The sequence below is a fragment of the Pan troglodytes genome, chromosome 3 (assembly GCF_028858775.2).
Source record: "Pan troglodytes isolate AG18354 chromosome 3, NHGRI_mPanTro3-v2.0_pri, whole genome shotgun sequence".
NCBI lineage: Eukaryota > Metazoa > Chordata > Mammalia > Primates > Hominidae > Pan > Pan troglodytes.
Genome location: NC_072401.2, coordinates 55,325,902 through 55,350,884, shown reverse-complemented (window position 1 = coordinate 55,350,884; position 24,983 = coordinate 55,325,902). Strand labels below are relative to the sequence as shown.

At 38.6% G+C, this 24,983-nt stretch overlaps 1 protein-coding gene across 3 annotated transcripts in view; it reads right to left on the bottom strand.

Moving 5' to 3' along the window:
• Positions 1–24,381, bottom strand: part of BTC (betacellulin) — a 51,097-nt gene extending 26,716 nt beyond the window's left edge. For 2 of the 3 annotated variants that reach the window (XR_001716928.4, XM_016951590.3), the window contains exon 1: positions 23,966–24,381. Coding sequence is in view for 2 of the 3 variants with exons in the window: in XM_016951590.3 (XP_016807079.1) it covers positions 23,966–24,029 (64 nt within the window). In the remaining variant the exon portion in view is untranslated. The remainder of the gene's footprint in view (positions 1–23,965) is intronic. The other variant, XM_009447733.5, reaches the window with a different exon arrangement.
• Positions 24,382–24,983: the final 602 nt, after the last annotated feature.

The following is a 24,983-nucleotide window of genomic DNA, read 5'->3' as shown; positions in this document are numbered from 1 at the left end:
TCAGCTCATTGCTAAAGAATGAATTTTCAAGCCACCATCACTTATATCTAACTATGGATCTTAAGGAGGAAACTTGGTCATAGCTTGTGAAAGAGCCTTATAACAAAAGCAGAAGTAAGAGCAGCTGAATTCCCAGTCCCTGAGTGAAACTACTGATGAATTTCCAGGGAGAGTGAATGGTGAACCTGCACGGCAAGCAAAGTGCCTTCTCCATTCCACAAAGAGCCAGCGTTCTCAGGTGTTAACAACTGAATGTGCTTCTTTCTGGGGAGATATTTGATCCATGAGAATTCTTTAAAAATTTTAGGCTCCTCCAGCTAAGAATCTCTGTTTCTGAGAAGGACGGGCCACATGTTTTACGAGGGAGAGAAGAATGCCATGCTGTGGTTAGAATGGTTCAGAATACAATGTGCAGTCCTTGTGTAGATACTGATTCAAACAAACCAACCAGAAAAGGTCACTTCTGAGATAATCAGGGAAATTTGACACTGACTGGACACTAGATAATATTAAAAAATTGTTATAGATATTTTAAAGTATGATAATGATATTGTGGTTTAGGTTACAAAACAGGGTCTATATCGTGTATGTGTGTGTGTGTGTGTGTGTGTATAATTATGGATAAAATTTATGTATCTGGGGTTTGCTTTAAAATAATCCAACATGAGAAGGAGGATACGAAGAAGTGATGAAAAGGCATGGATGAAATAAGGTTGGCCACATATTGATAATTGCTGAAGCTGATGGTGGGTATATCAAGGTTCATTATGTTGTCCTCTCTGGTTCGTATATGTTTAAACATGTCCATAATAATAGGAGGGAAGAAGAGAAAAAGAAAGGAGAGGAGGGAGGAAAGTCAAGGAAGAGAAAGATGGCTTAGGAATTAGCTGGTCTTGAGTTTAAGAGCTGTTTTTGCCAGATAAGTATGAAAAGCACTTAACACGGTGCTGGTAGGTAATCAATGTGCAATAAAAATTACTTATTGTTATGCAACTGACAAGAATAAAGTAGCCTGTCCACCAGTTGTATTGAAATTTATACATCTAATGATTTCTAAACTTATGGATGTTCTCCAACTCAATTTGGTTCAACAAACATTCATGAACATACAGGAACACACAGGTGAATAGGATGTGCTAGATCGCTAGATCCTCAAGTTGCCCCCAAGCTGTGGAGCCAATTAACCATAACACAAAGTGCTACTACTGTACCGGAAAGCAACAGTGGCCAGCAAGTTCAAAGGTCAAGAGTTTTCAAAAGGGTCTTTTGAAAGAGAGGCTCTTTTTTACCTATCTAATTGGAACATGTTTTCAAAGAAAGAAATGTACCTAGCATGGATAACAGTGAAGAGAAATGGAAACTCAAATCCACTGGTGATGGGTAAATTAGTACTGCTTTTCTTGAGAACAATTCAGCACTATACAAAACATAAAATCAAATACACACACAATGTATAAGTCTTAAATTCAGTAATTACATGGCTAATGGTTTTTCCTAAGGAAATAATTCAGGATAAATAAAGAGATTTAGCTGCAAAATGGCATGAGTTTAAAAAAAATGTAGATTACCTAAATAACTGACAATAGAGGATTAAGTACATTGAATGAATTCATGCAATAAAATACTATTCAGCCATTAAAAGATGATATTCAAACATGAATAGAACATCTTGTGTTCCTAAATAAAGCAGACCACAGAATAATAATATAGCGTGATCTGTTTGTGGGAGTATGTACTCATCTGTTTGTGTATGTGAGTTTAAGTGTGATAAGTGTAAAAACCTATCCATATAGTCAAAAGGTGAATAAGTAAATAGAGAGTTGCTCACAATTTCCTTAAGTCAACATTTTTCTTAATTTTCCTTATTTGTACTTTCTAATATTTCTAAAAGCACATTTTATCTGTTGCAACAAGAAAAAAGGAGTGACTCATGTATTTCTTTTGTAAATTGCAATTTGGCTACCAAATTTCTAGATTATTTACACATTTACTCCCAGCACCTGCCCTTTCCTTCACACTTAGAACAAGTAGAAACAAACAATCATTTAGGGCTTCTGAAGCACAGGAATTTTATATTACTCATCTTTGTAATCCTGGTGCCTAATACAGAATTTAATGAATATTCAACAAATGTTAAAAGACTGAGTGAATCAATCTATAAATGAACAAGAAAAAAACTCTTTATATTCAAAAATCCCAAGAGCAATTTCTACTGGAAAATAATAAAATATGTTTAATTCATTTCTAAAATCCCATCCATGGGCTTTCTTCATGGGCAGTAATAGGAGAACTTAATCTCTTCTAATGGTGAGAACAACAACAACAAAAAAACTCTAAATCTCATAGAGATTCCGCATCTGCAACCTGAGGATGGTAGTATCTCCTTCTCGAGGTTATTGTAAAACTTAAGTTTATTTTTAAAAAGAGCACGTGGCTTGGCACATACTATACAATTTGCAGTCCAGTTGCACGCCTTCTCACTATCACTTATAATTTAACCCATTATTCTCCAATTCTGCTCACAGAGGGAGTTCTAATTCCTTTGAAACCCTGCTGAGGCCTTCAAACATCCCCACAGGCTGGGGGCTATGGCCCAGGCTCCTTCCGCTAAGCTTTGTTTCACATGCTGGTGTCAGTTGGCAAAAGGAGGTTGCTGTCCTCACAGGTGGAGGCAGAGTACTGGGGCGGAGGTATCCTCAGCCAAGCCAGCTCCCAAACCAAGCAGAGCATGAGCTGCTCCTCTTCCTGCCCACCCCAGCAACCTACAGGTCACAGGTTGGTGGGTGTGAACCAAAGCAAGCCTGAAGAAGCATTTGCCTGGCCTGCACAGTTTTTAATAATTGAATCAAAGCAGTTCATATTAAACCTGAATTTTCTTCTTCCATTGAAATAGTGGAAGGTCCAGCAAGACAGATCTGAAATGCTTTCCTAGCAACAGCTGGCTGCAACTAAGAAGCAGGTGACTCCTTTAAGTGCCCCAGAACCCATGAGGCTTCCTGCACTTGTTTATTTTAACTACTCAGGCCCTAACAGGTATTTGAGTTTGTGATCTGTAAAAAGAGACTCAGAAATCAGATAAATGCTCACAAAACTATCTACTAAACAATAAAGGCTGCTATAAAGAGAAAGGACACTCCTCTTCATTCACAATTCAATGAATATTTATTAAGCATGATGTATTTGACACTGGTGCAAGACTCAAGACACTGAAGGCTCTAAGATAACAGACACAGGTATTATCATTAACCTTAAGGAGATAGCATTCTGGTAAGATAGACACAAACCTTTTTTTTTTTTTTTTAGACAGAGTCTCACTCTGTTGCCCAGGATAGAGGGCAGTGGTGCAATCTCAGCTCATTGCCGCCTCCGCCTCCTGGGTTCAAGCAATTCTCATGCCTCAGCCACCCAAGTAGCTGAGATTATAGGTGCCTGCCACCATGCCTGGCTAATTTTTGTATTTTTAGTAGAGATGGGGTTTCACTGTGTTGACCAGGCTGGTCTTGAACTCCTGACCTCAAGTGATACACCCATCTCAGCCTCCCAAAGTGCTAGGATTACAGGCATGAGCCACCAAGCCTGGCCTGACACACAAATCTTTAAGGTACAGTATAATATGTACAACAACGATGATAATGCAGAAGTAATAGGATAGAGAATCAACTCTGCCTAGTGGCAAAGACTTCATGGAGAAATTGAGATTTGCCATGAGTTCTTAATGAGGAATAAATGATTTTTAAGAACATCAGTTAATAACTTTTACAAAAACAAAAAAATGTGTAAGCAAGATAACAATCATAATGTGTTAATTGTTTCAGCAGTGGATAATATTTATGTGGTCATAATAATGTCAATATTGATAATTTAACAAAATATGTTCAGAAACTCAGGGCCAGTAATTAGCCCACATACACCATATGGGATAACTGGTTGTGACTAATCAGTGTGTGCTCTGCCAGTTCTTGAATGTTTTGAGTACTGGTCTTGGAATTATGAGAGAAGATAAGGTCAGCAGATAAAGTCTAAGCCTGACAAGTCAAGAAGTTGCATTATAAGGAAATTATTGCAGTAAACATTTGAATACCAGAAGAAACATCAAAACGAGTCAAAAGTGGTTGGTAGAGAGGCAGGAAAGTATGGTGCAAAGATCTGCTATTTACTGTTATAAGCCTTTTAGTACTATCTGATTTTTTATCACTTTATTAAAAATATAACTGATTTTTAAGAAAAGGACAAATAAAGTTGTAGTTAACCAGGGCATTCTTTAAAAAAAAAAAAACAGGAACAACTTGTAATAAGTAAAAGGAATAACTTGTTAAAAGACATGGCATGAAACAGCACAACTTTTCCTGCTTGTTTGGAGGGTGGGTGGGGATTGTGATGGAAGAGGAGGCTGGCAAGCACGTAGGCAACCAAAGTTCTAAATGCCATGTTGATTAGTTGGGATTCTGTTATGCAGCTAAGTTGAGACCACTGAAAAGTTTTAAGTGAGAAGCAACATAATCATCTTTTTTTTTTTCCATTTTGAAAAGACTACTTTAATATCAGCATGGGTGATTCAGACACACCTAAACCAGGATGATAGCACCAGGTATGCAGAAAAAAGAAAGGCCTATGAGGGATAGCCACAAATCAAATACGAAAGACCTGGTGACTGGAAGTGAAAAAAAGGAGTCTGGGATGACCCCAGAGTTTACCGCTTGGATAACTGTCTGGATTGTGGTACCAATCACAAAGATACAAGGTATAAAGAAGGGAAACAGGTTGAGCATAGAGAGGAATTCAGTTTGGGTCACTGAGTTTGAGATGACTGTGGCTCATCTAGAAGGCAGTAGATGAGGTATAGATCCACAATTTTGGAGCAAAGCCAAGCTACAGGTTCTATTTTGGGGAATCATGGAAAATAAACTGGAATTTAATTCCATGAGAATAGACTTCTCAAAAAAGGAAATGTGAAAAGAAAATGCTGATTAAGGGCAGAATTCTGAAAATCCAGTGAAATAAGAAAGTTTAAAGGAACGTACATTATTAAAATAATCATCTTTATCTGGGAAAGCATGAATTGTATTTTAAAGAAGATGAAGGAAAATATGATACTCAGCTGTGGAAAACACAGTAAGATTTCCACTCAAAAAGATCATAGGTTATGTTAAAATTTAGAATTAGTAAAAACTAAAAGTATTAAAATTTCCCACCAACTAACTCTCAACTCCCCAGAAATCATCCCCTGGGAAAGTTCCTCAAGCCCGTATTTAAAATTTCGTACAGAAATTTCAATCTCTTCTGAAATATGCCATTTCAAGGAGACTATTCATCAATTCTTTCAATCATGATCATTCATTCATTCAAAAAAATGAAACAACTACTTCTAAAGCTCCATAAATGTTTCTTCATATTGAGCTGGTTTTTGCCTTCCTGTTATTTTACTCTGCTCCTTGGAATCACCTAAAATAAGTCTAAGCTCTCTTTTCCTTGACAGATTCTCATATATTTGAAGCCAGCTATCAAGTCTTCCTGAAAGAATTTCACTTCTTCAAGCTAAACATCCCGGTTCTTTCAATCATATTTTATGGTATCATCAAGACCCCTCATAAGCCTTGTCGTCCTGTCCTAAATGCAAAGTCAAAATGAAGTGCCATCCCACAGGGTCTGGCAAAGACAGAATAAAGTGGGGCTTTCAGGCCCTACACTGGGAGCTCCCCATAGCATATCAGCCCTTTTTGCCTATCACATTAATACTGGGGTTTTATTCTCCTTACCATAAAATGAAGCTCCTCTATTTTTTATACTGCTGGAAAGCAATGTATTTATGGTTTCTTTTTTTCATTGCTATAGCTCTGTTTTGTTGCATTTTTTTTTTTACCTTAAGAAAATAGTTTTTACACTTTTTCCTTTTAAATGTTTTTTGGGTCAGATTTCACCTATCATTCAAATATTTCACAATCTGTTTGTTGTCTGATCCCTTCATTCAACCTATTATTCATTCCTCCCTGTTTTGCAGGACCTGAAGAATTTCTCAGGTGCATTAAAGCAATACAAACAAAATAAAATAATGTTAACTGCATTTGCTAAGTGACTAGAAATTAGTCCTTATTTCTGGGGATAGTTTTAAAATATCAACTCCACTTATAAAATTAAAGACAAAAGGAAAAGAAATCCAATTCTACTTCAGTGAATCAAGGCTGTATTTATTTTTATGCATTTTGAGATTCTCAAGTTAAATATTACAGAATGTATTAAAAGTATTATCCCCATCAGTCAGCATGGGGAATGAAGTCAGTGTAAACAATACAAGCATTCAAAAAGAGGCAGCCTGACAAGGAGCATGACACGCCGTCTCAAAGTCACTGCTAATGCTGAGGTAAGTAGTACACCAGCTGGGTCAACTATTTAAAAAGATCATACATGACCAACTTAAACAGTCATGTGCGTTGTATTTGCCTCATCTCTGAGCTGAATTTTCCATTTTTAGAGCCAAGTGCATTTTGTATTTTAAAAATAAATATCATATCACAAAATGTCCATTCATTTATATTCTGATGATTTAGGACATCTTCCTAGATACACTCCAAACTTCTACTTATGTATACTAAATCCAGTGATTCCTTGCCATATCATATCATTTAAGATCAGAATCACATTCCATGTCTTGTTAGAAAATCCAGCTCTAAGTCAAAGAAGAATGTATCAACCTATGAACATAAGCAGAAATTAGAAGAATATTTCATTGTCACACCTCTATCATTTTATTTACATTAAAGAGAAGCAGTGCAGAGTAATGGAGAAAAGGCAGCTTTAGGGTCAGATGGAGCTGTTTTTGAATCCTAGATCTACATTTTATGCATGAGATTTATAATTAAGATTGAGTTTCTCAACCACTGAGCTTCAGGGTCCTCTTCTGTAAACTGAGGCTCATAATACCTAACTTACATAGCCATGGTAAAAATGTAGCTGTGTGCTGAAAAGAAGGTGGAGGGTAGAAATTATGAGTTTTTAACTTAGGTAATGCCTTGCACAGGGTAAGCGCTCAAAAAATAGTAGCTGTTAAGTGACCAGAAGTAAAAGAACAAAAATTTAAATTACCCTGGTAAAAACTAGATTCTCAGCCTCATAAGTGGATACTGACAAATTTCTACATTTATGGTGTGATTTCACTGTGTATAAAATATGTTTCTGATATAAACTACGAAAGATGAATACACATATATATGCATACCTTCTACAGTATGCTTTTTTGTATGTACTTAATGAGACAAAACTATATTTTGCCCTCTCTGCATGTTCTTTCTTTCTAATTTCTGAAAGAAATTTGAAGTTAATATGCCTCAGCTAATTAATAGAAATATGGCATCTTCTACATGCATAGTTCTTTGTGTTTTCAGTAGAGTTCTGCCAGTGACTCAGCATACCATTTATGTCAGTTGGGATTACTGATTCAGTTGGTTGGTTAAATGATTCAATAATACAAATATAGCTGACAAAGTCAGATCATAGACAGTAATAACTAAAAATCAAGTGAATTATAAATCATATCTCTAATTTTTAAAAAATAAAATTAAAGTTTTTAAGTTGAAATCAACACTAGGAGTAAAAGCAATAAGCATTTGGGGAACTTTCTTATTACATCTTCACTGTCAGGAAGAAAACAGAATCTTAAATATGCATACTATACACAGAGTAATTTCCAAGTCCAAAAAGAGACACTATCTAACGTGGAGTTTGAAAAAAAAATAGGGAGTGAAAATAATCTTTAACACTGAGTTTGTGGTTAGCTGAGATGAAAACTGTGAAATGGGTGTAATGTGACAATGTTCTCCTTTTTTGTTAACTCCTTTTCTATCTTTTCTTCTTCTTGTCTTTTGCCCTCCTTTAAACCATTGTCCTCATTCTGCTTTAACATGGCCCCAAGGAAAACATAATTCTTGAGCAGATTTTTCTTTCTAAATGTATTTGCTTTCAAAGCAGACCTTCAAGGAGAGAAATTATTTAACTCAAAAGAAACACGCTAAAATCTGGAGTGCCTCAACCTGGGTTTCCTAGAAAGCAGAACCTAATGTACAGACTAAGGGATTACCACTTTATTTGAGAGTTACAAGCTTGGGGTAGTGAGAATAAGGAAGAAAGGAAACGAAGCAAAGAAAGGGACAAAACAATAAAATGTGTGCACCTATCATGCAGTGTGTAGTTCCAAAGTGAGATGCAGAGAAACACAGAAATTTGCTCAGACAGCATGTTTACTAGTATGTAGGCCACATGAATGGCTCAAGAAAAAAATTCATACCTTGAAGCAGTCCAATAGAAAAAAAAATGAAAGGAGGAAGAATGTATCAGACCCAATCAGTTTCATCACCAATTTCCCACTGGTCAAAATTCACCCCACTGAGTATGAACTCCCTCAGTTCTGATCCCTTGGTGACAGAGAGGCCAGAACTCATGCCCTGGGACATGGTGTTTTATCCAAGTCTCAAAGTGGAGCAACCTGGCATGGGGAGGAGCTGACCAAGAGACAATGAAGGTGGCTGAAAGACTCTTAGGAGGTGCACAATATTTGTGTCCCAACACAGTGAGCAATTTGGGCATCAGGACATCTCCTGGGGAACAATTTTCCAGGACAGAGGGATTTTCCAAGTTTTCTTAAATCACATCATCTGGAGAACTGCCTATTCTCTAAAACTGAAAGACAGGCTTCTGGGTTTTCAGGGCCAGCATGGGAAGCAGAGACAGGAGCAAAGAAAAAAAGAAGAGGGTCTTTACAAATAGTGTATGTTCATTCAAATTCAGAAAAATAAAATATGAACTCCTTCTTCCTCCAATGTAAAACTCTATTCCGAATGGTAGAAATAATATCTTGGTGTTTAGGAAAGGCTAAAACTGATTGATAATACAATTTTTAACTCATAAAAGTATTTCACAATCTTATATTTTTAAAGCCCAGAAGGGAAAGTAATTTAACAACCTGTCATACACAAACTAATTCAGGTATCTGAAAACTGTCAACACGACAATGTCTTTGCCAGTAAATCAACCTTTTTTTTACTATTACCATTATTAAATCTGTGACAAATTGATTGAATGACTAAATTTAATAGGAACTCCAAAATAATCTGAAGCTAGTTTCTCAGAAATCGTCAGTTGTCAAAACTTGACTTTTTGATTCCCATTCCTTTATAATAAGGCCAAACCAGGCAGTTAGGCATTGTGACAATTTGAATGAAAAGTTTTAGGCTCACTGAATTTCTATAGTAGTTCAAAGAGAGGAGGTGGAGGAACCAAGGAAAAAGGACAATTTGTTTTCAAGGAGGATTATCCAAGTGCAAAGTGAGGTGAAACTGTGGCATTGGTTTCTGGATCTAGTGATAACATGGTCTCTGACCCATGAGGAAACAGTCATCAAACTTTAATAATGGTAAAGAAAAGAACATAAGATTTCAGAGTAGATGCTCACCCAACCTGAAAAAGCCCCAGAACTTAAACGCTTTAAATGAGTTAGAGTAAGCCAACCCAACTTAGCATCGAATTTGTTATCATCTTTATCAATAAAACCATTTGCAGAGACTAGGAATATAAATAAAGAAATATTAGGCAGAATATCTTAGGTATCAGGTATTTAGAACATAAATTATCTTGGAATTCCAAAAAGTGGCAATGTGTTAAGCTGGAAAAATCAAAAAGTTTCACAGAAGAACTTAGAAACTGAGGACCAAAGGAAATGACATAGAAATGAGTTTGGTGTCTTTGGGAGACAATGAGTAAAGCTGTTCAGCTGGAGTGACGAATTATACAAAAAAGGATTAAGAAACAATGGCCTTCTTGGTGTGTTTTGTGTGACTATGAAATAATTCAATTGATTTCATTGTGTGGCCTATGAAAAGAAGACTCATTAAGAAATAGTCACAACACATATTGCCAGTTGAAGCTTCTCAATGACTGCCCACCACATCCTGAAAGACAGATTCCCAATTAAGAATCTGACTAGTATAGAAAACCACTCACTAAGTATTTAACAGCGAAGACAACTGTTGTGTGGAAATCACTAAGAATGAGGTGTGTATTCTTTGTTACGTTTCTGCAAAGGCAAATGGAAGTGAAGTTTATTATTTTGTGTAGTCTCATCTCACATCTCAACCAAACTTACAATCACTCTTCTGACCCTCCATTACATGATGATTGTCATTTACCTAAAAATGAGCAGGGATTTTCCTCACAGAAGTCTTCTATCACAGGATGGCAATGTTACAAATAACTATCTCCCGATGTAACAATATTTGAAATTTTTGTCAATGTCATTTACCTATTGTAGTTGTGCTTTATTTTTACCCTTCATAGTAAGATATCAGTCCGTCATCCTTATTTTAATAGATGGTAAAATATGAAATATGCAATGTCTTTAATGCAAAAACTAAGCCTGGGGCATAGGATTGGTGCTATATTCCAAGATGAGGACCATAAGAGAACACAGTTACTGAATTCAATTTTGGGGGAAAAGCTCAATTGTCTTTTTAAAAATTCTTCGTTATTGGTTTCCCAGGTTCCAAGTGGCCTGAGTCTTCTGTCCTTCCCAGGGAAGTCTACTGAGAGTTTCTTTTTTTTTTTTTTAATTTTATTATTATTATACTTTAAGTTTCAGGGTACATGTGCACAATGTGAGAGTTTCGTATTTTGAAATTCTATCTTTCAACCTCAAAAACATTGCCAAAGTGCAGTAATATCATCCTGTACTCATAAGAACATAAGAAAACTTGATGGTCATGGCCCACTCCCTACCCAGCTTAAGAATCACCTTTACACAACTCCATTTATGTACCATCCAGACCACATGTGTGTACAGGCAGGGGAAGCTCACCACATCCCAAGGCAGCTGGCTCCACTTTTTTCAAAGCTCCATTTGGGAAAAAATTTCTTCCAAATGAAGGTAAGTGCTGCCTTCCTGGAATTTTAGTTCACTAATGTAAGCTGTGTTCTCTGAACTATACAGGGGAAACCTTGGTTGAAACGACTTTTCACATATTTGAAGTTGACTCTCATAAGCCAAAGCTTGTCTCTTTTCCATCCACAACCCCAATTTCTATTCTCTCATCACGTGTGTGTGTGTGTGTGTGTGTGTGTGTGTGGCTTCAGTTACCAACAATCTCTTGTCCCTTGTCTTTCAAGAGCACCAATAATTTCCTCATAGCTCACTCAAGCGTGGCCTCTTCTTTAGCCTCATCTTCCTTCACATTCACATTAGAGTATTTGATATGGTTGACTTTCCCAAATCTTCCATCTAAAATCCACCCCCATTGTTGGCTTCCTGGCTTATTCTCTCCTTTTTACTCAACTTTGCCAGCTCTTTTTCTGACTCCCACACCATAAATATGTGTGTCACAAATAATCTACCTCTGTCTTTTTTTTCACTTTTTTTTGTCATGGTAAAATACATATAACAAAAAATTTATTATCCTAACCTTTTTTAAGGTAGCATTAAATACATCCACATTGTGCAACCATCACCACCATGCATCTCCAGAATTCTTTTCATCTTGCAAAACTAAAACTCTATACCCATTAAACAATAACTCCCTACTTGCCTCTCCTCCCAGCCCCCATTCTGCTTTCCATCTCTATGACTTTGTCTCAGTCACAGACATGACCAAAAAAGTCAGTCATTTTCTTTTTTGTAATGTCACATAGTCTCACAAAACATCCATGGAATCAATATTTGATCAAACATTTACTGAGGATTTATTGCATGCCAGGCACTATGCTAGACCCTGAAATTATAATCAGTGAAATGATTCAGGTATATTTCCAGCCCTATTTTCTTTTTTTTTTTCATTTTAAGTTCAGGGGTACATGTGCAGGATATGCAGGTTTGTTACACAGGTAAACATGTACCATAGCGGTTTGCTACACACATCATCCCATCACCTAGGTATTAAGCTCAACGTCCATTAGCTATTCTTCCTGATGCTCTCCCTATCTGCCAACAGGCCCCAGTGTGTGTTGTTACCCACTATGTGTCCATGTGTTCACATCATTCAGCTCCTGCTTATAAGTGAGAACAGTGGTGTTTGGTTTTCTTTTCCTGCATTAGTTTGCTGAAGATACTGGCTTCCAACTTTTTCATGTCCATGCAAAGACATGATCTCACTCCTTTTTATGGTTGCATAGTATTCCGTGGTGTATATGTACCACATTTTATTTATCCAGTCTATCACTGATGGGCATTTAGGCTGATTCCATATATTTGCTATTGTGAATACTGCTGCACTGAACATATGCATGCATGTATCTTTATAGTAGAATAATTTATATTCCTTTGGTATATACCCAGTAATGGGATTACTGGGTTAAATGGTAGTTCTGCCTCTAGGTCTTTGAGGGATAGCCACACTGTCTTGCACAATGGTTAAACCAGTTTACACCCCCACCAACAGTGTAAAAGCATTCCCTTTTCTCTGCAACTCCACCAGCATCTGTAGTTTTTTGACTTCTTAATAACAGCCAATCTGACTGGTGTGAAAATGGTATCTCATTGTGGTTTTGATTCTCATTTCTCTAATGATCGGTGATATTGAGCTCTTTTTCATGTGTTTCTTGGCCATGTGTATGTCTTTTGAGAAGTGCCTGTTCGTGTCCTTTGCCTGTTTTTTAATGGGGTGGTTTGTTTTCTTCTTGTAAATTTGCTTAAGTTCCTTGTAGATTCTGGATATTAGATCTTTGTCAGATTGATAGATTGCAAAATTTTACTCCCATTCTGCAGGTTGTCTGTTCAGTCTGATAACAGTTTCTATTGCTGTGCAGAAGCTCTTTAGTTTAGTTAGATACCACTTGTCAATTTTTGCTTTTGTTGCAATTGCTTTTGATGTTTTTGTCATGAAATCTTTGTCCATGCCAATGTCCTGAATGTTATTGCCTAGATTTTCTTCTAGAGTTTTTATAGTTTTGGGTTTGACACTTAAGTATTTCATCCATCTTGAGTTATTTTTTGTATACAGTGTAAAGAAGGGGTCCAGTTTCCATTTTCTGCATATGACTAGCCAGTTCTCTCGGCACCGTTTATTAAATAAGGATTCCTTTCCCCATTGCTTGTTTTTGTCAGGTTTGTTGAGGATCAGATGGTTGTATCTGTATGGTCTTATCTCTGAGTTCCCTATTCTCTTCTATTGGTCTATGTGTCTGTTCTTGTGCCAGTACCATACTGTTTTGGTTACGGTAGCCCTGCAGTGTAGTTTGAAGTTGGGTAGAATGATGCCTCCAGCCTTGTACTTTTTGTTTAGGAATGTGCTGGGGCTATTCGGCTCTTTTTTTTTTTTTTTTTGGTACCATATGAATTTTAAAATAGTTTTTTCTAATTCTGTGAAGAATGTCAATGGTAGTTTAATGGGGATAGCACTGAATCTATAAATTACACTGGGCAGCATGACCATTGTCATGATATTGATTCTTCCTGTCCATGAGCGTGGAATGTTTTCCCATTTGTTTGTGTCCTCTCTGATTTCTTCGAGCAGTGGTTTGCAGTTCTCCCTGAAGAGGTCCTTCACTTCCCTTGTTAGCTATATTTCTAGGTATTTTACTCTTTGTGTAGCAATTGTGAATGGGAGTTCATTCCTGATTTGGCTCTTGGCTTGACTGTTGTTGGTGTATAAGAATGCTAGGGATTAGGCTGGCATGGTGGCTTACTCCTGTAATCCCTGCACTTTGGGAGGCCGAGGCAGATGGATCACTTGAGGTCAGGAGTTCGAGACGAGCCTGGCCAACATGATGAAACCCTGTCTCTACTAAAATACAAAAATTAGCTGGGTATGGTGGCAGGCACCTATAATCCCAGCTACTCTGGAGGCTGAGGCAGGAGAATTGCTTGAACCTGGGAGGCGGAGGTTGCAGTGAGCTGAGATAGTGCCACTGCACTCCAGGCTGGTTGACAGAGAGAGATTCTCTCTCGGAAAAAAAAAAAAAAAAAAAAAAAAAACAAAGAAAAAAGAATGCTAGTGATTTTTGCCCATTGATTTTGTAACCTGAGCCTGCTGAAGTTGCTTATCAGCTTAATAAGCTTTTGGGCTGAGACATGGGGTTTTCTACATATAGGATCCTGTCATCTGCAAACAAAGATAATTCAACTTCCTCTCTTCCTACTTACATACTCTTTATTTCTTTCTCTTTCCTGGCCAGAACATTCAATACTATGTTGAGTAGGAGTGGTGAGAGATGGCATCCTTGTCTTTTGCTGCTTTTTCAGGGGAATGCTTGCAGCTTTTGCCCATTCAGTATGATACCGGCTGTGGGTTTGTCATATATGGCTCTTACTGTTTTGACGTATGTTCTTTCAATACCTAGTTTATTGAGAGTTTTTAACACGAAGGGATGTTGAATTTTATCAAAGGCCTTTTCTGCATCTATTGAGATAATCATGTGGTTTTTGTCTTTAGTTCTGTTTATATGATGAATCACATTTATTGATTTGCATATGTTGAACAAACCTTGCATCCCAGAGATGAAGCCAACTTGGTCGTGGTGGATAAGCTTTTTGATATGCTGCTGGATTTGGTTTGCCAGTCTTTTGTTGATTTTTGCATCAATGTTCATCAAGGATATTGGCCTGAAGTTTTCTTTTTTGGTTTTTGTATCTCTGCCAGGTTTTGGTATCAGGATGATGCTGGCCTCATAGAATGAGTTAGGAAGTAATCCCTCCTTTTTAATTTTCTGGAATAGTTTCAGTTGAAATGGTACCAAGTCTTCTTTGTACCTCTGGTAGAATTCAGCCATGAATCTGTCAGGTCCTGGGCTTTTTTTGGTTGGTAGGCTATTGATTACTGGTTCAATTTCAGAACTCATTATTGGTCTGTTCAGGGATTCAATTTCTTCCTGAGTTAGTCTTGGGAAGGTGTATGTGTCCAGGAATTTATCCATTTATCTTAGATTTCACAGTTTATGTTAATAGAGGTGTTTATAGTATTCTCTGATGTTTGTTTGTATTTCTGTGGGTCAGTGGTGATATCCCCCTTATCATTTCTGATTGTGTTTATTTGATTCTTCTCTCTTTTCTTCTTTATTAGTCTAGCTAGCTGTCTATTTTATTAATTTTTTCAAAACGCCAGTTCCTGGATTTATTGATTTCTTGAAGGTTTTTGCATGTCTCTGTCTCCTTCAGCTCAGCTCTGATCTTGGGTATTTTTTTGTCTTCTGCTAGCTTTGGGGTTTGTTTGCTCTTGGTTCTCTAGTTCTTTTAGTTGTAATGTTAGGTTGTTAACTTGAGATCTTTCTAGATTTTTGATGTGTCAAGCCCTACATTCTAAGCAGGTGAATAGCCAAACTGGCTAGTAATTGGAATTTCCTGCAGTGTCTTTTTTTGCAGTAAACTTTTTATTTTGGAACAATTTTATATTTACAGAAAAGTTGCAAAGTGCAGGGAATTCTCACACACCCTTTACCCACTTTCAGCTTCCTCTAATGTTATCATCTCATATCACTGTGGTAAATTTATCAGGACTAAGAAAAAACTATCATCACCTCACACATATAGTTCTCCTAAAGCCAGAACCTTGGGCAAGATGCTTAATCCCTTTGTATTTCATATCCTACTCTATAAATGGGAATAATAATGATATCAACCTAGCTCCTGTGTTAGATGAATGTTATGTGGATGAAATGAATTATTATGCTCTTAGAACAGTGCCTGGCACATATTACACAACCGTTCTGCTATTATTTTTATGGTGAAGATCAAATGAGATAATGGGTATTAAAATGCTTTTAAAATTATAAAGCTTCCCCAAAATGTAAGTAACTATGTTGATATTCTATAGAGAAGGTCAAGGAGATACCTGAATACGTAGTAACATCCTGTGTCTGTCACTCTAAGAGATGAGACCAGTCGAGTGTCAGAAACTCAGATGGCATTTCAGTAGGAAGGTGATCGTGAACAAGTCAAGTGTGAGTGTCCTGAAAGTGCTTAATTCAGCTCTGATGACAATTTCTTGGTGGTGCTACAGGCTTTCTGCACCAGGAGACAGAGGGAAGTGGTTCTCGCCTATTCTAGGATGGCCTGGACCATGCAGCTCACTCCAAAGAGTAGAGAACAAAGATCTGTGTGTAATGTGCTTAAATTTAACCACTAAAGAGTTCAGACAATGGATTGTTATGAAATCGTTATATGTAATACTAAATAAGTTAGAGATTCTCAACACTAACAACTCAGGCTGCAGTCAACCTGCAAAGCTATCTCCATTTCTATAGGAGCCGCCAAAAGTTTGTTTTTCTTTTTAATACTAAATATAAACCCATGAATACAACAATTTGATTACTCGCCATTAATGAAAACCATTTCTGTTGAAAACAATTCTAATCACACAAGAGAGAAAATCATCTGACATCTCACAGAATTCAAGGGTATTTTTAAATAAACCACTGGAGAGTGTCCTGAGTCCATTGCCCTTCCCTCCCCAACTTAGACACTTATTTTAAAAGTTTACATTTCGACCAGTAAAATCTGCCCTGAACCAAACATGTAGCAGTCTGAATCCTCAATACAAAACATGAGAAATAGAAGAAATGCTATGGGAAAAAGAAAAGCCTTTTGTGAAAGAATCTCTAGCACTGCCAGCAGCAAGTCCCATATAACAAGGGATGGAGAAACCTGTCCTTCTACCACATCTCTGAATCTGGGCTCAGTGTTTTGCCAACAAGAAATAATTTTTTTTTTTTTTTTTACTTAACCTGTTGTCGTTTTACTGGCTGGGCATCTTCCACCAATAGCCACTTACATTCATTCATTCATTTAATTAATACATTTTGAGGTCCTACTATGTGTCAGGCACTCCTTATGCAACTCTTCAAAACTAAATAAAGTTAAACAAGTGAATAAATCCACAATCTTGCAAAGAGGAAAATGTTATATTAGTAGTTCATCCTGTTATGCAACTAGCTCATCACTTTAAAACAAGGAGGCTGAATATGAATACTGTTAAACTTCCCATCCCCATTTTGTAATTAATACCTCTAGTCTATGAGTCAGGTAAGTAACATACTACATATCCTCAGGAAAGAAAATGTAGAGAATAAATGAAAGCATTTCATGGTTATTTGACCTTGTTTAATTGATGTGAATTAAGATTAAATATTGCATCTCCCTCCAACCATCTAAAAAGGTCTTTCATTTTTTCTTTAAATTATAACAATTAGATATACAGTTGAAATACTAAGATTTTTTTTTAAGATATAAATATGTCTGTAAAGGCTAGCCATCTTGAGCAATATAAAACATATGAATTTTAATCCAATTGCTTTCCTCTTAAATTTGACTTGTGAGCATTCTTGACCAACTTATGTGTGATTCTTTGCAGATCCAGTATCAGCTGGGGTCTGGCACAGCCTGAGATCAATAAGCATAAAAGCAGGATAGGGTAGGGTTGAAACCACATACGGAGTCAAAAAGATCAGAATTTGAGTTCTAGGCATATACTATGTTTTAGGGAAGCTACTTAATCTTTCACAGTGTTAGTTCCCACATCTGTAAAGTCTTTTTTTTCCCAGGTGCTGTTGCTACTCTAAGATGGACCTGGAGGACCTCCTGATTATGAGCCATCTCCAACCTAAGAAAGCCTAGCAATACATGATTAGGGAACAGGGAAAAAGAAACATGAAGCAAACCAGCAAACCACTCATCTGGACCTTACACAAAAGGTGGGGACAGCTTGTCCCCCAGCTGTAGGGAATAAGGTAAAAGGAAGTCTAGATAGTTCCAGAGTATTTTAACAAATTCCCCAGATAGGAGATCATGTAATATTTTAAGTCTATCTTGTAACAAAAAGCATGAATTTGTCTAAATTACAAAATCCCCTGCCTCCAATTCTTAGGATATCCTGCAGAGATAGAACTGTATCAAGAATTCAGGATTCCAACTAATGCCCTCATTTTGGAAGTCATGTTCTTATCCAGACAATATTTCCTTTAAAACTGCACAAAATTAACTTTTTGTTTGAGATATTTGAGTCTTAGTGCTACATAAAAAAATGGTAGCTATTAATTCGTCCACCTTTTAATTCTTCTCCCATTTTTTCCTTCACCACTACCAAGGAAGAATTGTCACTATCAGTGAATTTTCCCCTAATCATTCCAGCCTGTAATAAATTATCCTTTTCTGAGATCATATTTAATCTGTACTATGTAATTTAAACTTCCTTAAGGATTGAACTATTATACAATGTTTCATTTGGAATGAACATTTCTATTCTATGTAAGTCTTTCTAGAAAGACAATGGCCTACAATTAGACTTTTCTCATTAATGTTTAATACAGTTTTAGACACACTGTAAACAGTATTAGACATACTTTAAAATGGTATAATTTAACATGGTAAAAATTTTTAGGTCTGCCTTCCTCACTATCACATGTTTAGAAATAATGATAGTACTTTTCACCAACCTGCCAAGCACCGTGCCATGAGCAAAAGAGTTATGCATTTGGATATGTTAATGTTTTGCTAATTGCGATAGTCAGCAACCAACTTTCATGAACAAAACTCATACCTGGTCTGCCTATTTGGCAAAACCAGAGTCAGCTGCCATCTTAGCAAGGAGCTGTGTATCAAAAGTAAGTCATCGTTAGCAAATCTGAAGACATTAAAAATAGGATACTGAGTTCTGGGAGAAAGCAATTCTTACATTTTGATTATCAAAGCTAGGAAAGTGTGTGTCGGGAGAGAGGGAGTGGATGTGAGTGTGTATGTGAGGAAACACAAAAGTTCACATCAAGATCTTTGTGATACACTCTGAGAAGCTACTGACCTAGAAGGACTTCCTGGACTATCCCCACTGACATTCATTCATTCAACAAGTATTTATTGAGCACCTACTACACATAAGAACTGGGCTATAACTGTAAACAATCCCTGCCATCGTGGAGCTTACATTCTAAGGAAACAATTCAAAGCACTTTTGAAAGCATGGCCGTGGTGGGCAAATTCCTGCCCTATTTTCCTTTGCTTGCCTCCATAATAGTGGTGACTATTATGGCAGTTTCCTTTGATCAAAGTACAAACTCTAACACTCCAATTGGCTTAATAAACACTGATTCTAGTTCTTTTTAGACAAATACCTATGAAATAATTGAAAAGTTATCTGAATATTCACAAAGTTAAAATAGTAATAATACATTGAATATTACTTGCCAATTATTCTTCTAAAATCTTTTTCTACATTTTCTCATTTTATCCTCAAAATAATTCTGTGTCTCTAAATGATAGTTACCTTTATTAACATTCTATAGGTGAGAAAATTACACAAAAGGAGTTTAAGCAACTTTCTCAATGTTACAAGGCAACCATTATAGAATAAAAATATTTATGCATGGCTATCTGTTCTTGAGCATCTGAAAAAATTATTTTGTCCTAATAAAACTTTCCTAAATTAATGTATTTTTCTTATATAGAGAAACAACTTTTGACATTGCATCATCATCCATTCTTCTAAAATGACAGTTTTATTTATTTTTAATTAAGGCAATTATTTATGTAATTCAAATAAATCTGACAACCCGATTTTCATGAGATTTCCTAAAATATTAAAATTACCTTCGAAATATTTTATTTTACTCTGCTAGTGCAGTCTAACTTTTGTGTCTGATATCAATGCTAGGCAAGTGCAGTAAAGCTCTTCATTGCATAAAATTAGGATCAAAATTGGCAGAGGAAGAAGAATCTGTAGAGGCATTTATTTTTTCAAAAGTAGATATGCACTTCACTTTTGCAGCTTTATTTTTTACATTTGTTCCTTTTTGACAAACCCAGTCAAAATAAAACTTTTTTGAGGATTTTTATCTATTACCTATTTCATAACTAGCGGGAGCAGGAATTTGAGAAATGAAGGCAACAGAAAGTCTTCCCATTAATTAGTAGAGCCTGATGACATTCAGGAAGTATCCAGAATCAAAATGTCAAAAAATTTTAAGAGGTATTGATAACAATGAATGATTTGTCCTGTGCTTTCCTACTGTCTATTATAATAACTCATGCTTATTCTATGTTTGGGGCACATTTTAAGTGGCTTTACATAGTATTGCATTTAATTCACATAATTGCATTGGTCCTATTACTATTAGCTTTTACAGGTGAGTAAACTGGGCCAAGGAGGTTTAAGAGACTTGCCCGAAGTTTCAGAGCTAGCAAGTCACAGCACCAGGGGGCCATGCCCCAGAGGTCTGGTTCAGAGTCTACAGGCTTGACCACTACATGACCCTGCCTCAAGATATGCTCTTTTTGCCCATTTTCAGTAATTGCCATGTGGGTTCTATCAGGGAGACTATGAAGCAATGTCACCCCTTCTCCATCTGCCCAAAGGAGCATCCCCTAGGTGTTGGTGCACTAAGCAGACTGGAGAATATACAGGAGTCACCCACAAATTCAAGGATACAGTCAGACTAGAATCGAATCAGAATAGACACTGAGTGACACAGGCCAGACACAGTCCAAAAATAAAGCACCTGGTCTGACCAATACCAACTGAACATTATTAGTCAGGCTAGCCTGGCCCTGAGCTAGGAGAAGCAGGGTTTCCTGGAAGCAAGGAAGAGCCAGGAGTCCAAGAATCTGTCAGAGAATAGCCAGAGCCAGGGATGGCACAGATGTATGGGTAGGCAGTAGGGAAAGCAAAGGTGTAGGAGACAGCTAGGATGAGCTTACATGCTTTTTAAATAAGTCAAAAGAAATGGTTTCCAGTATTGGTTTTTCCTGTTATAGGCAATGCAACGTCTCTGCACTGGAGTGTCCTATCTCTCCCTAGACAGGACATTCTGCACTTGAATGTCCTAACTCTCCCTACCTAATTCAGCAACAAATATTTATCTGCTATGATCTCTTGAGACCAGGAGTTTAAGACCAGCCTGGCCAACATGCCAAAACCCCGTCTCTTCAAAAAATACAAAAATTAGCCAGGCGTGGTGGCGAGTGCCTGTTGTCCCAGCTACTCAAGAGGCTGAGACAGGAGAGTCACTTGAGCCCTGGAGGCGGAGGTTGCAGTGAGCTGAGATCATGCCACTGTAACTGAGCCTGAGTGAAAGAGTGAGACTCTGTCTCAAAAAAAGAAAAAAAAAAAAAAGAAAAAGAAAATACAGTAGAGAAATACAAGCCCATTTTGGAAAATCTCATTTTTTGAGAAAGTAAGATTAAATGGCTCAGGATTTCTACTGACTTAGAAAATGCCTTTAAACAGTTTTAGAAAATTAAACCAAATTAATGCATATAAAGAATATCGATAACACATAAACATGTAATTTATATTTATATTAAATGTATTTGTACCATATAATCTGCTTATGGTATACCTTCTTTTTATATCTCCAACCCCACTTCTGTCTTTATAAAATTTCTCAAAGAAAGTAGTACCTAATTTGCATATGTTAGAATGGAAATTATCCTGTAAAGATCCATCTACTAAATGCGAGATGTATTTAAGGAGCATCTACATTTATAATAGACATAAGCCATTTCTAATTTAAATCACATGTTATTTTGTTTACTTTTTGAAAAGAATGTGACATGGAAAGGGCATCACCATCTAATGAAACCTCTTCATTTTACAAATTAGAAAAACAATGCCCAGAAAGTTGTAACTTATAGACATCTCGGAGTCATGAAATGGCAGAGCTGGAACCAGGGCTCATGTCTGCTCAATGCCCATTCTCATCGCATTTCCACCATCTCACACACACACACACACACACACACACTAGTGCCTCATGCATCTTATTGCTCACATTCTTTTCAAAAAGTAAATAGAACAACATGTGACATAATTTAGGAAGGGGACTTAAAAGTAAAGTGTGTATGACAGAAATAGGGCCACTTAATGGAAACAGCGATGCCAACAAATTACGTTCTTTAGCATTTTGCAAGAAGTAGAGCTTTAAGGGGATCTAGAGACCAAATTCAATTTCCCAAGCCAATCATTTAACAGGGCGGTTGTACATTTAGGTTACCCTGAGTGTACAATAGCACTGGATTCGAGTTTTGCTTTTTGATTTTCATTTCTGTCTTTTGACAAGTTTTGTGATAGTAAAGGGGAAAGAATGTCCATCGACTTTCAATAGTCATTTCTACTATGACACTTCTGCTAAAACATCACCCTCATTTAGGCCCCAAGTAGCTCATGCCCAGATTATACCTATGAGACAATCAGGTCCTCTGGCCCACAGGCGCCCCCGCTTCCTATACCGCACCTCACTGACAGATTTATCACCTTTAAACCATTGTTTGCATCATATCACTCCCAGTCAAGCCCTGTGATGGTGTGTGTTTAATAGCTTATTGATTCTTTTCCAAATATTCTAATCTGGCTTTTTCAGTTCTTCATAATCTGTCTGCCTCTCAGAAATTCTACTCTTTCCAGTAAAGCATGCTCATTCGCATCGCCAACCCTTTACTAATTGCTTTTTCCCTTGTCTCTGTTCCCTCTTTGCTCTCTACTATTGCAAACTCTACCCAAGCCTCAAGGCACGCATTCGTGTCCTCCATTCAGCCTTTCCCCACTATTCCAGCCCCCGCTGTTGAGCTCTTTCTCCCTTTTCTGATTCCATGAATTTTTCCACAGGTTACCCTGCTGGGCTTGCATTTCCAAATTCAGTGCAAGTTCTAGGGCAGGAATCATGTTTTATTTTAGGAATCTCATGAGCCCTTTCCCCACCTCCATTGCTACATACCTCAGCACCTTGCTGACTACGACAGATTCTCAGGGAATACTTTGACTGTTGGATAGTTTAGACACGGTGGAGGAAGAGAATGTCAGCTACTTGCAAGCAATGCTGGCAAAAGCATCAGTACTATTTCTAGGGTTAAGTCTCAGCCCCATTGCTCTTCTTCATGAATGTACACATTCACTCTACCACTAAATTGTTACTGACTCCTTCCTCTTCAGGGTTTGTTAAATAAGTTTATTTTCTCTAACCTTGGTCCTAAGTCTGATCCACCTCCACGCAAGTTCACTGTACCTTTTTAGCCACCTCTCTTACTCCAAGGACACAGTCAAATGAAAGTTTTCATTTAGGCTCCCCCTCTTTTTCCTCAATAAGAGGAATTCCCATTCTTTTTCATTTGTGGTGTCCCCTTCCCAGGCTTGAAGGTAGGAGTGATATCGTGGTGACACTTCAGCTGTGGAGACTCTCCTCCTACCACATAAATGCTCCAAACCCAGATGTGTCTACAGCCCAGCTAAGATTAGAAAATGTTACTGGTTTCCCTTCCCTTCTCTGCCCCGCAAAATGACCATGATGCAGACAGCATGCTTTGAAGAGTTGGGATTTGTTCCTACTTAGAAGCCTTCTCACTACCTTCCCTCGGTGGAGGGGAAGGGGAAGCCTGCTTCCAGCCGCATCTGAAGTTCCAGCTCTGCTTTGTGAGTTCTGACTCCTAAGGAGGCAGGAGAGACCCTCTGGAGGGCTCTAGGCATCCTGCTACTCCTCCTCCCGCTGGCACTCTTCCCTAACGCCAGATGATCACACCTTCAGTCAAAGAGTTCCCGTTCTTCTGCCTCCTGCAGGATATGCTTCTTGGTCTATACTACCACGTGAGCTTCTTTAGTGGGTTTCCCTGCTCGCCCCCGCCTTCCCCTCCCCCCTCCCCCCCCCCCCCGCCCCTCACTTGGGAGCACAGCGCCTCACCCCGGTGGACAGCCCGCCGGCGCCGCCAGGCCCTCTGCTGTGCGCACAAGGCAGCAGCTGGCGGCCTGCTCGCAGCACTGGCAGCGAGGACCTCGGAATCGCTTCCGCCCTCGGGCCTTCTCACGCGTCTAGGGACTGCCTCCAGCAGGTGCAGCCCCAGGTGCCCAATTGCCAGATCTTTAACCTCGCGCTCTCCCAGCCTTCAAAGTTCTCCAACCCGCGCCTGCCAGCCCCAGCGCGCCCTCTTGTCCAGATGCCAGCTCGGTTCAGGGTTCGCCCTCCCCGCGACTCCAGCCCCAGACTTTCCTCCTGGTTTCCAGTGCCCAGCACGGCCACTTACCCAGGGCAAGGGCCAGGAGCAGTGGCAGGGAGCTGGCGCCGCTGCCCCGGGCGGCCCGGTCCATCAACCCCTCTCTGCCGGGCCGGGCAGCCCCTAGACAAGTCTCCCTCCTTCTTCGCCCCCTTCCCGGGCCTCGGGCGCCTGAGAGGGTGCCTGGAAACTAATCCCGGAGCCAGAAGGAAACGAAACTACTTCCCAGGCTGGCACCCTGGCTACAAGGCCGGGAAACACCCAGGGCGGGAGGCCGGCCGGCTCCGTGAATGTCGCCGGGAGGAGGGAGCCTCCTATTTATCCCCGCTCCTCCTGCACACACCCCGCCAAAGAGGCGCAGGACTTGGTCCTGGGAGCCTCCACGCTGCTCCCACCCAAATTGCCCCACACCCATACCCACACCCAGGGACATATTCGGGCTGCCCTCGGACCAGCTCACCACTCCCCCTGCTGGGTCTCACCTGACTGACTGTTCATTTCCCTCCCCTCTAGGGCGTAAACAAGGTAGGGAGGGAGTTGTAAAGAATCCGCGTGGAGGGGTGTCGGGGGTTCCCGTCGGGCCTGCAGGCTGACCTAAACTCCTGGAAGCCACCGAGGAAGAGTCAGAGACCCAAACGTGTTCTGGAATTCTAACTTCCTTTATTTCAGAGGATTGCTAGTGTCATGGAGAAACCAGACTCACCATTCATTGTGGTTGACTTCAGGCATTTGATAATGTAGGCAATTTCAAAAGAGTCATTGTTGCCTTTTAAAATCTTGAAGCCATAGCGAAACCTCGTCTCTACAAAAAATACAAAAGTAAATTAATAGCCGGGTATGGTGGTGTGCACCTGCAGTCCCATCCATTCCCTGAGGCTGAGGCGGGGAGGATCGCTTAAGCTTGGGAGATGGAGACTTCAGTGAGCCTAGATCGAGCCACTTCACACCAGCCAAGGCGCAAGAGTGAGACACTGTTTCAAAACAACGACAACAACAACAACATCAGCAACAAAAAAAAAAAAAAAAGAAAAGAAAAAAGAAAAGAAAA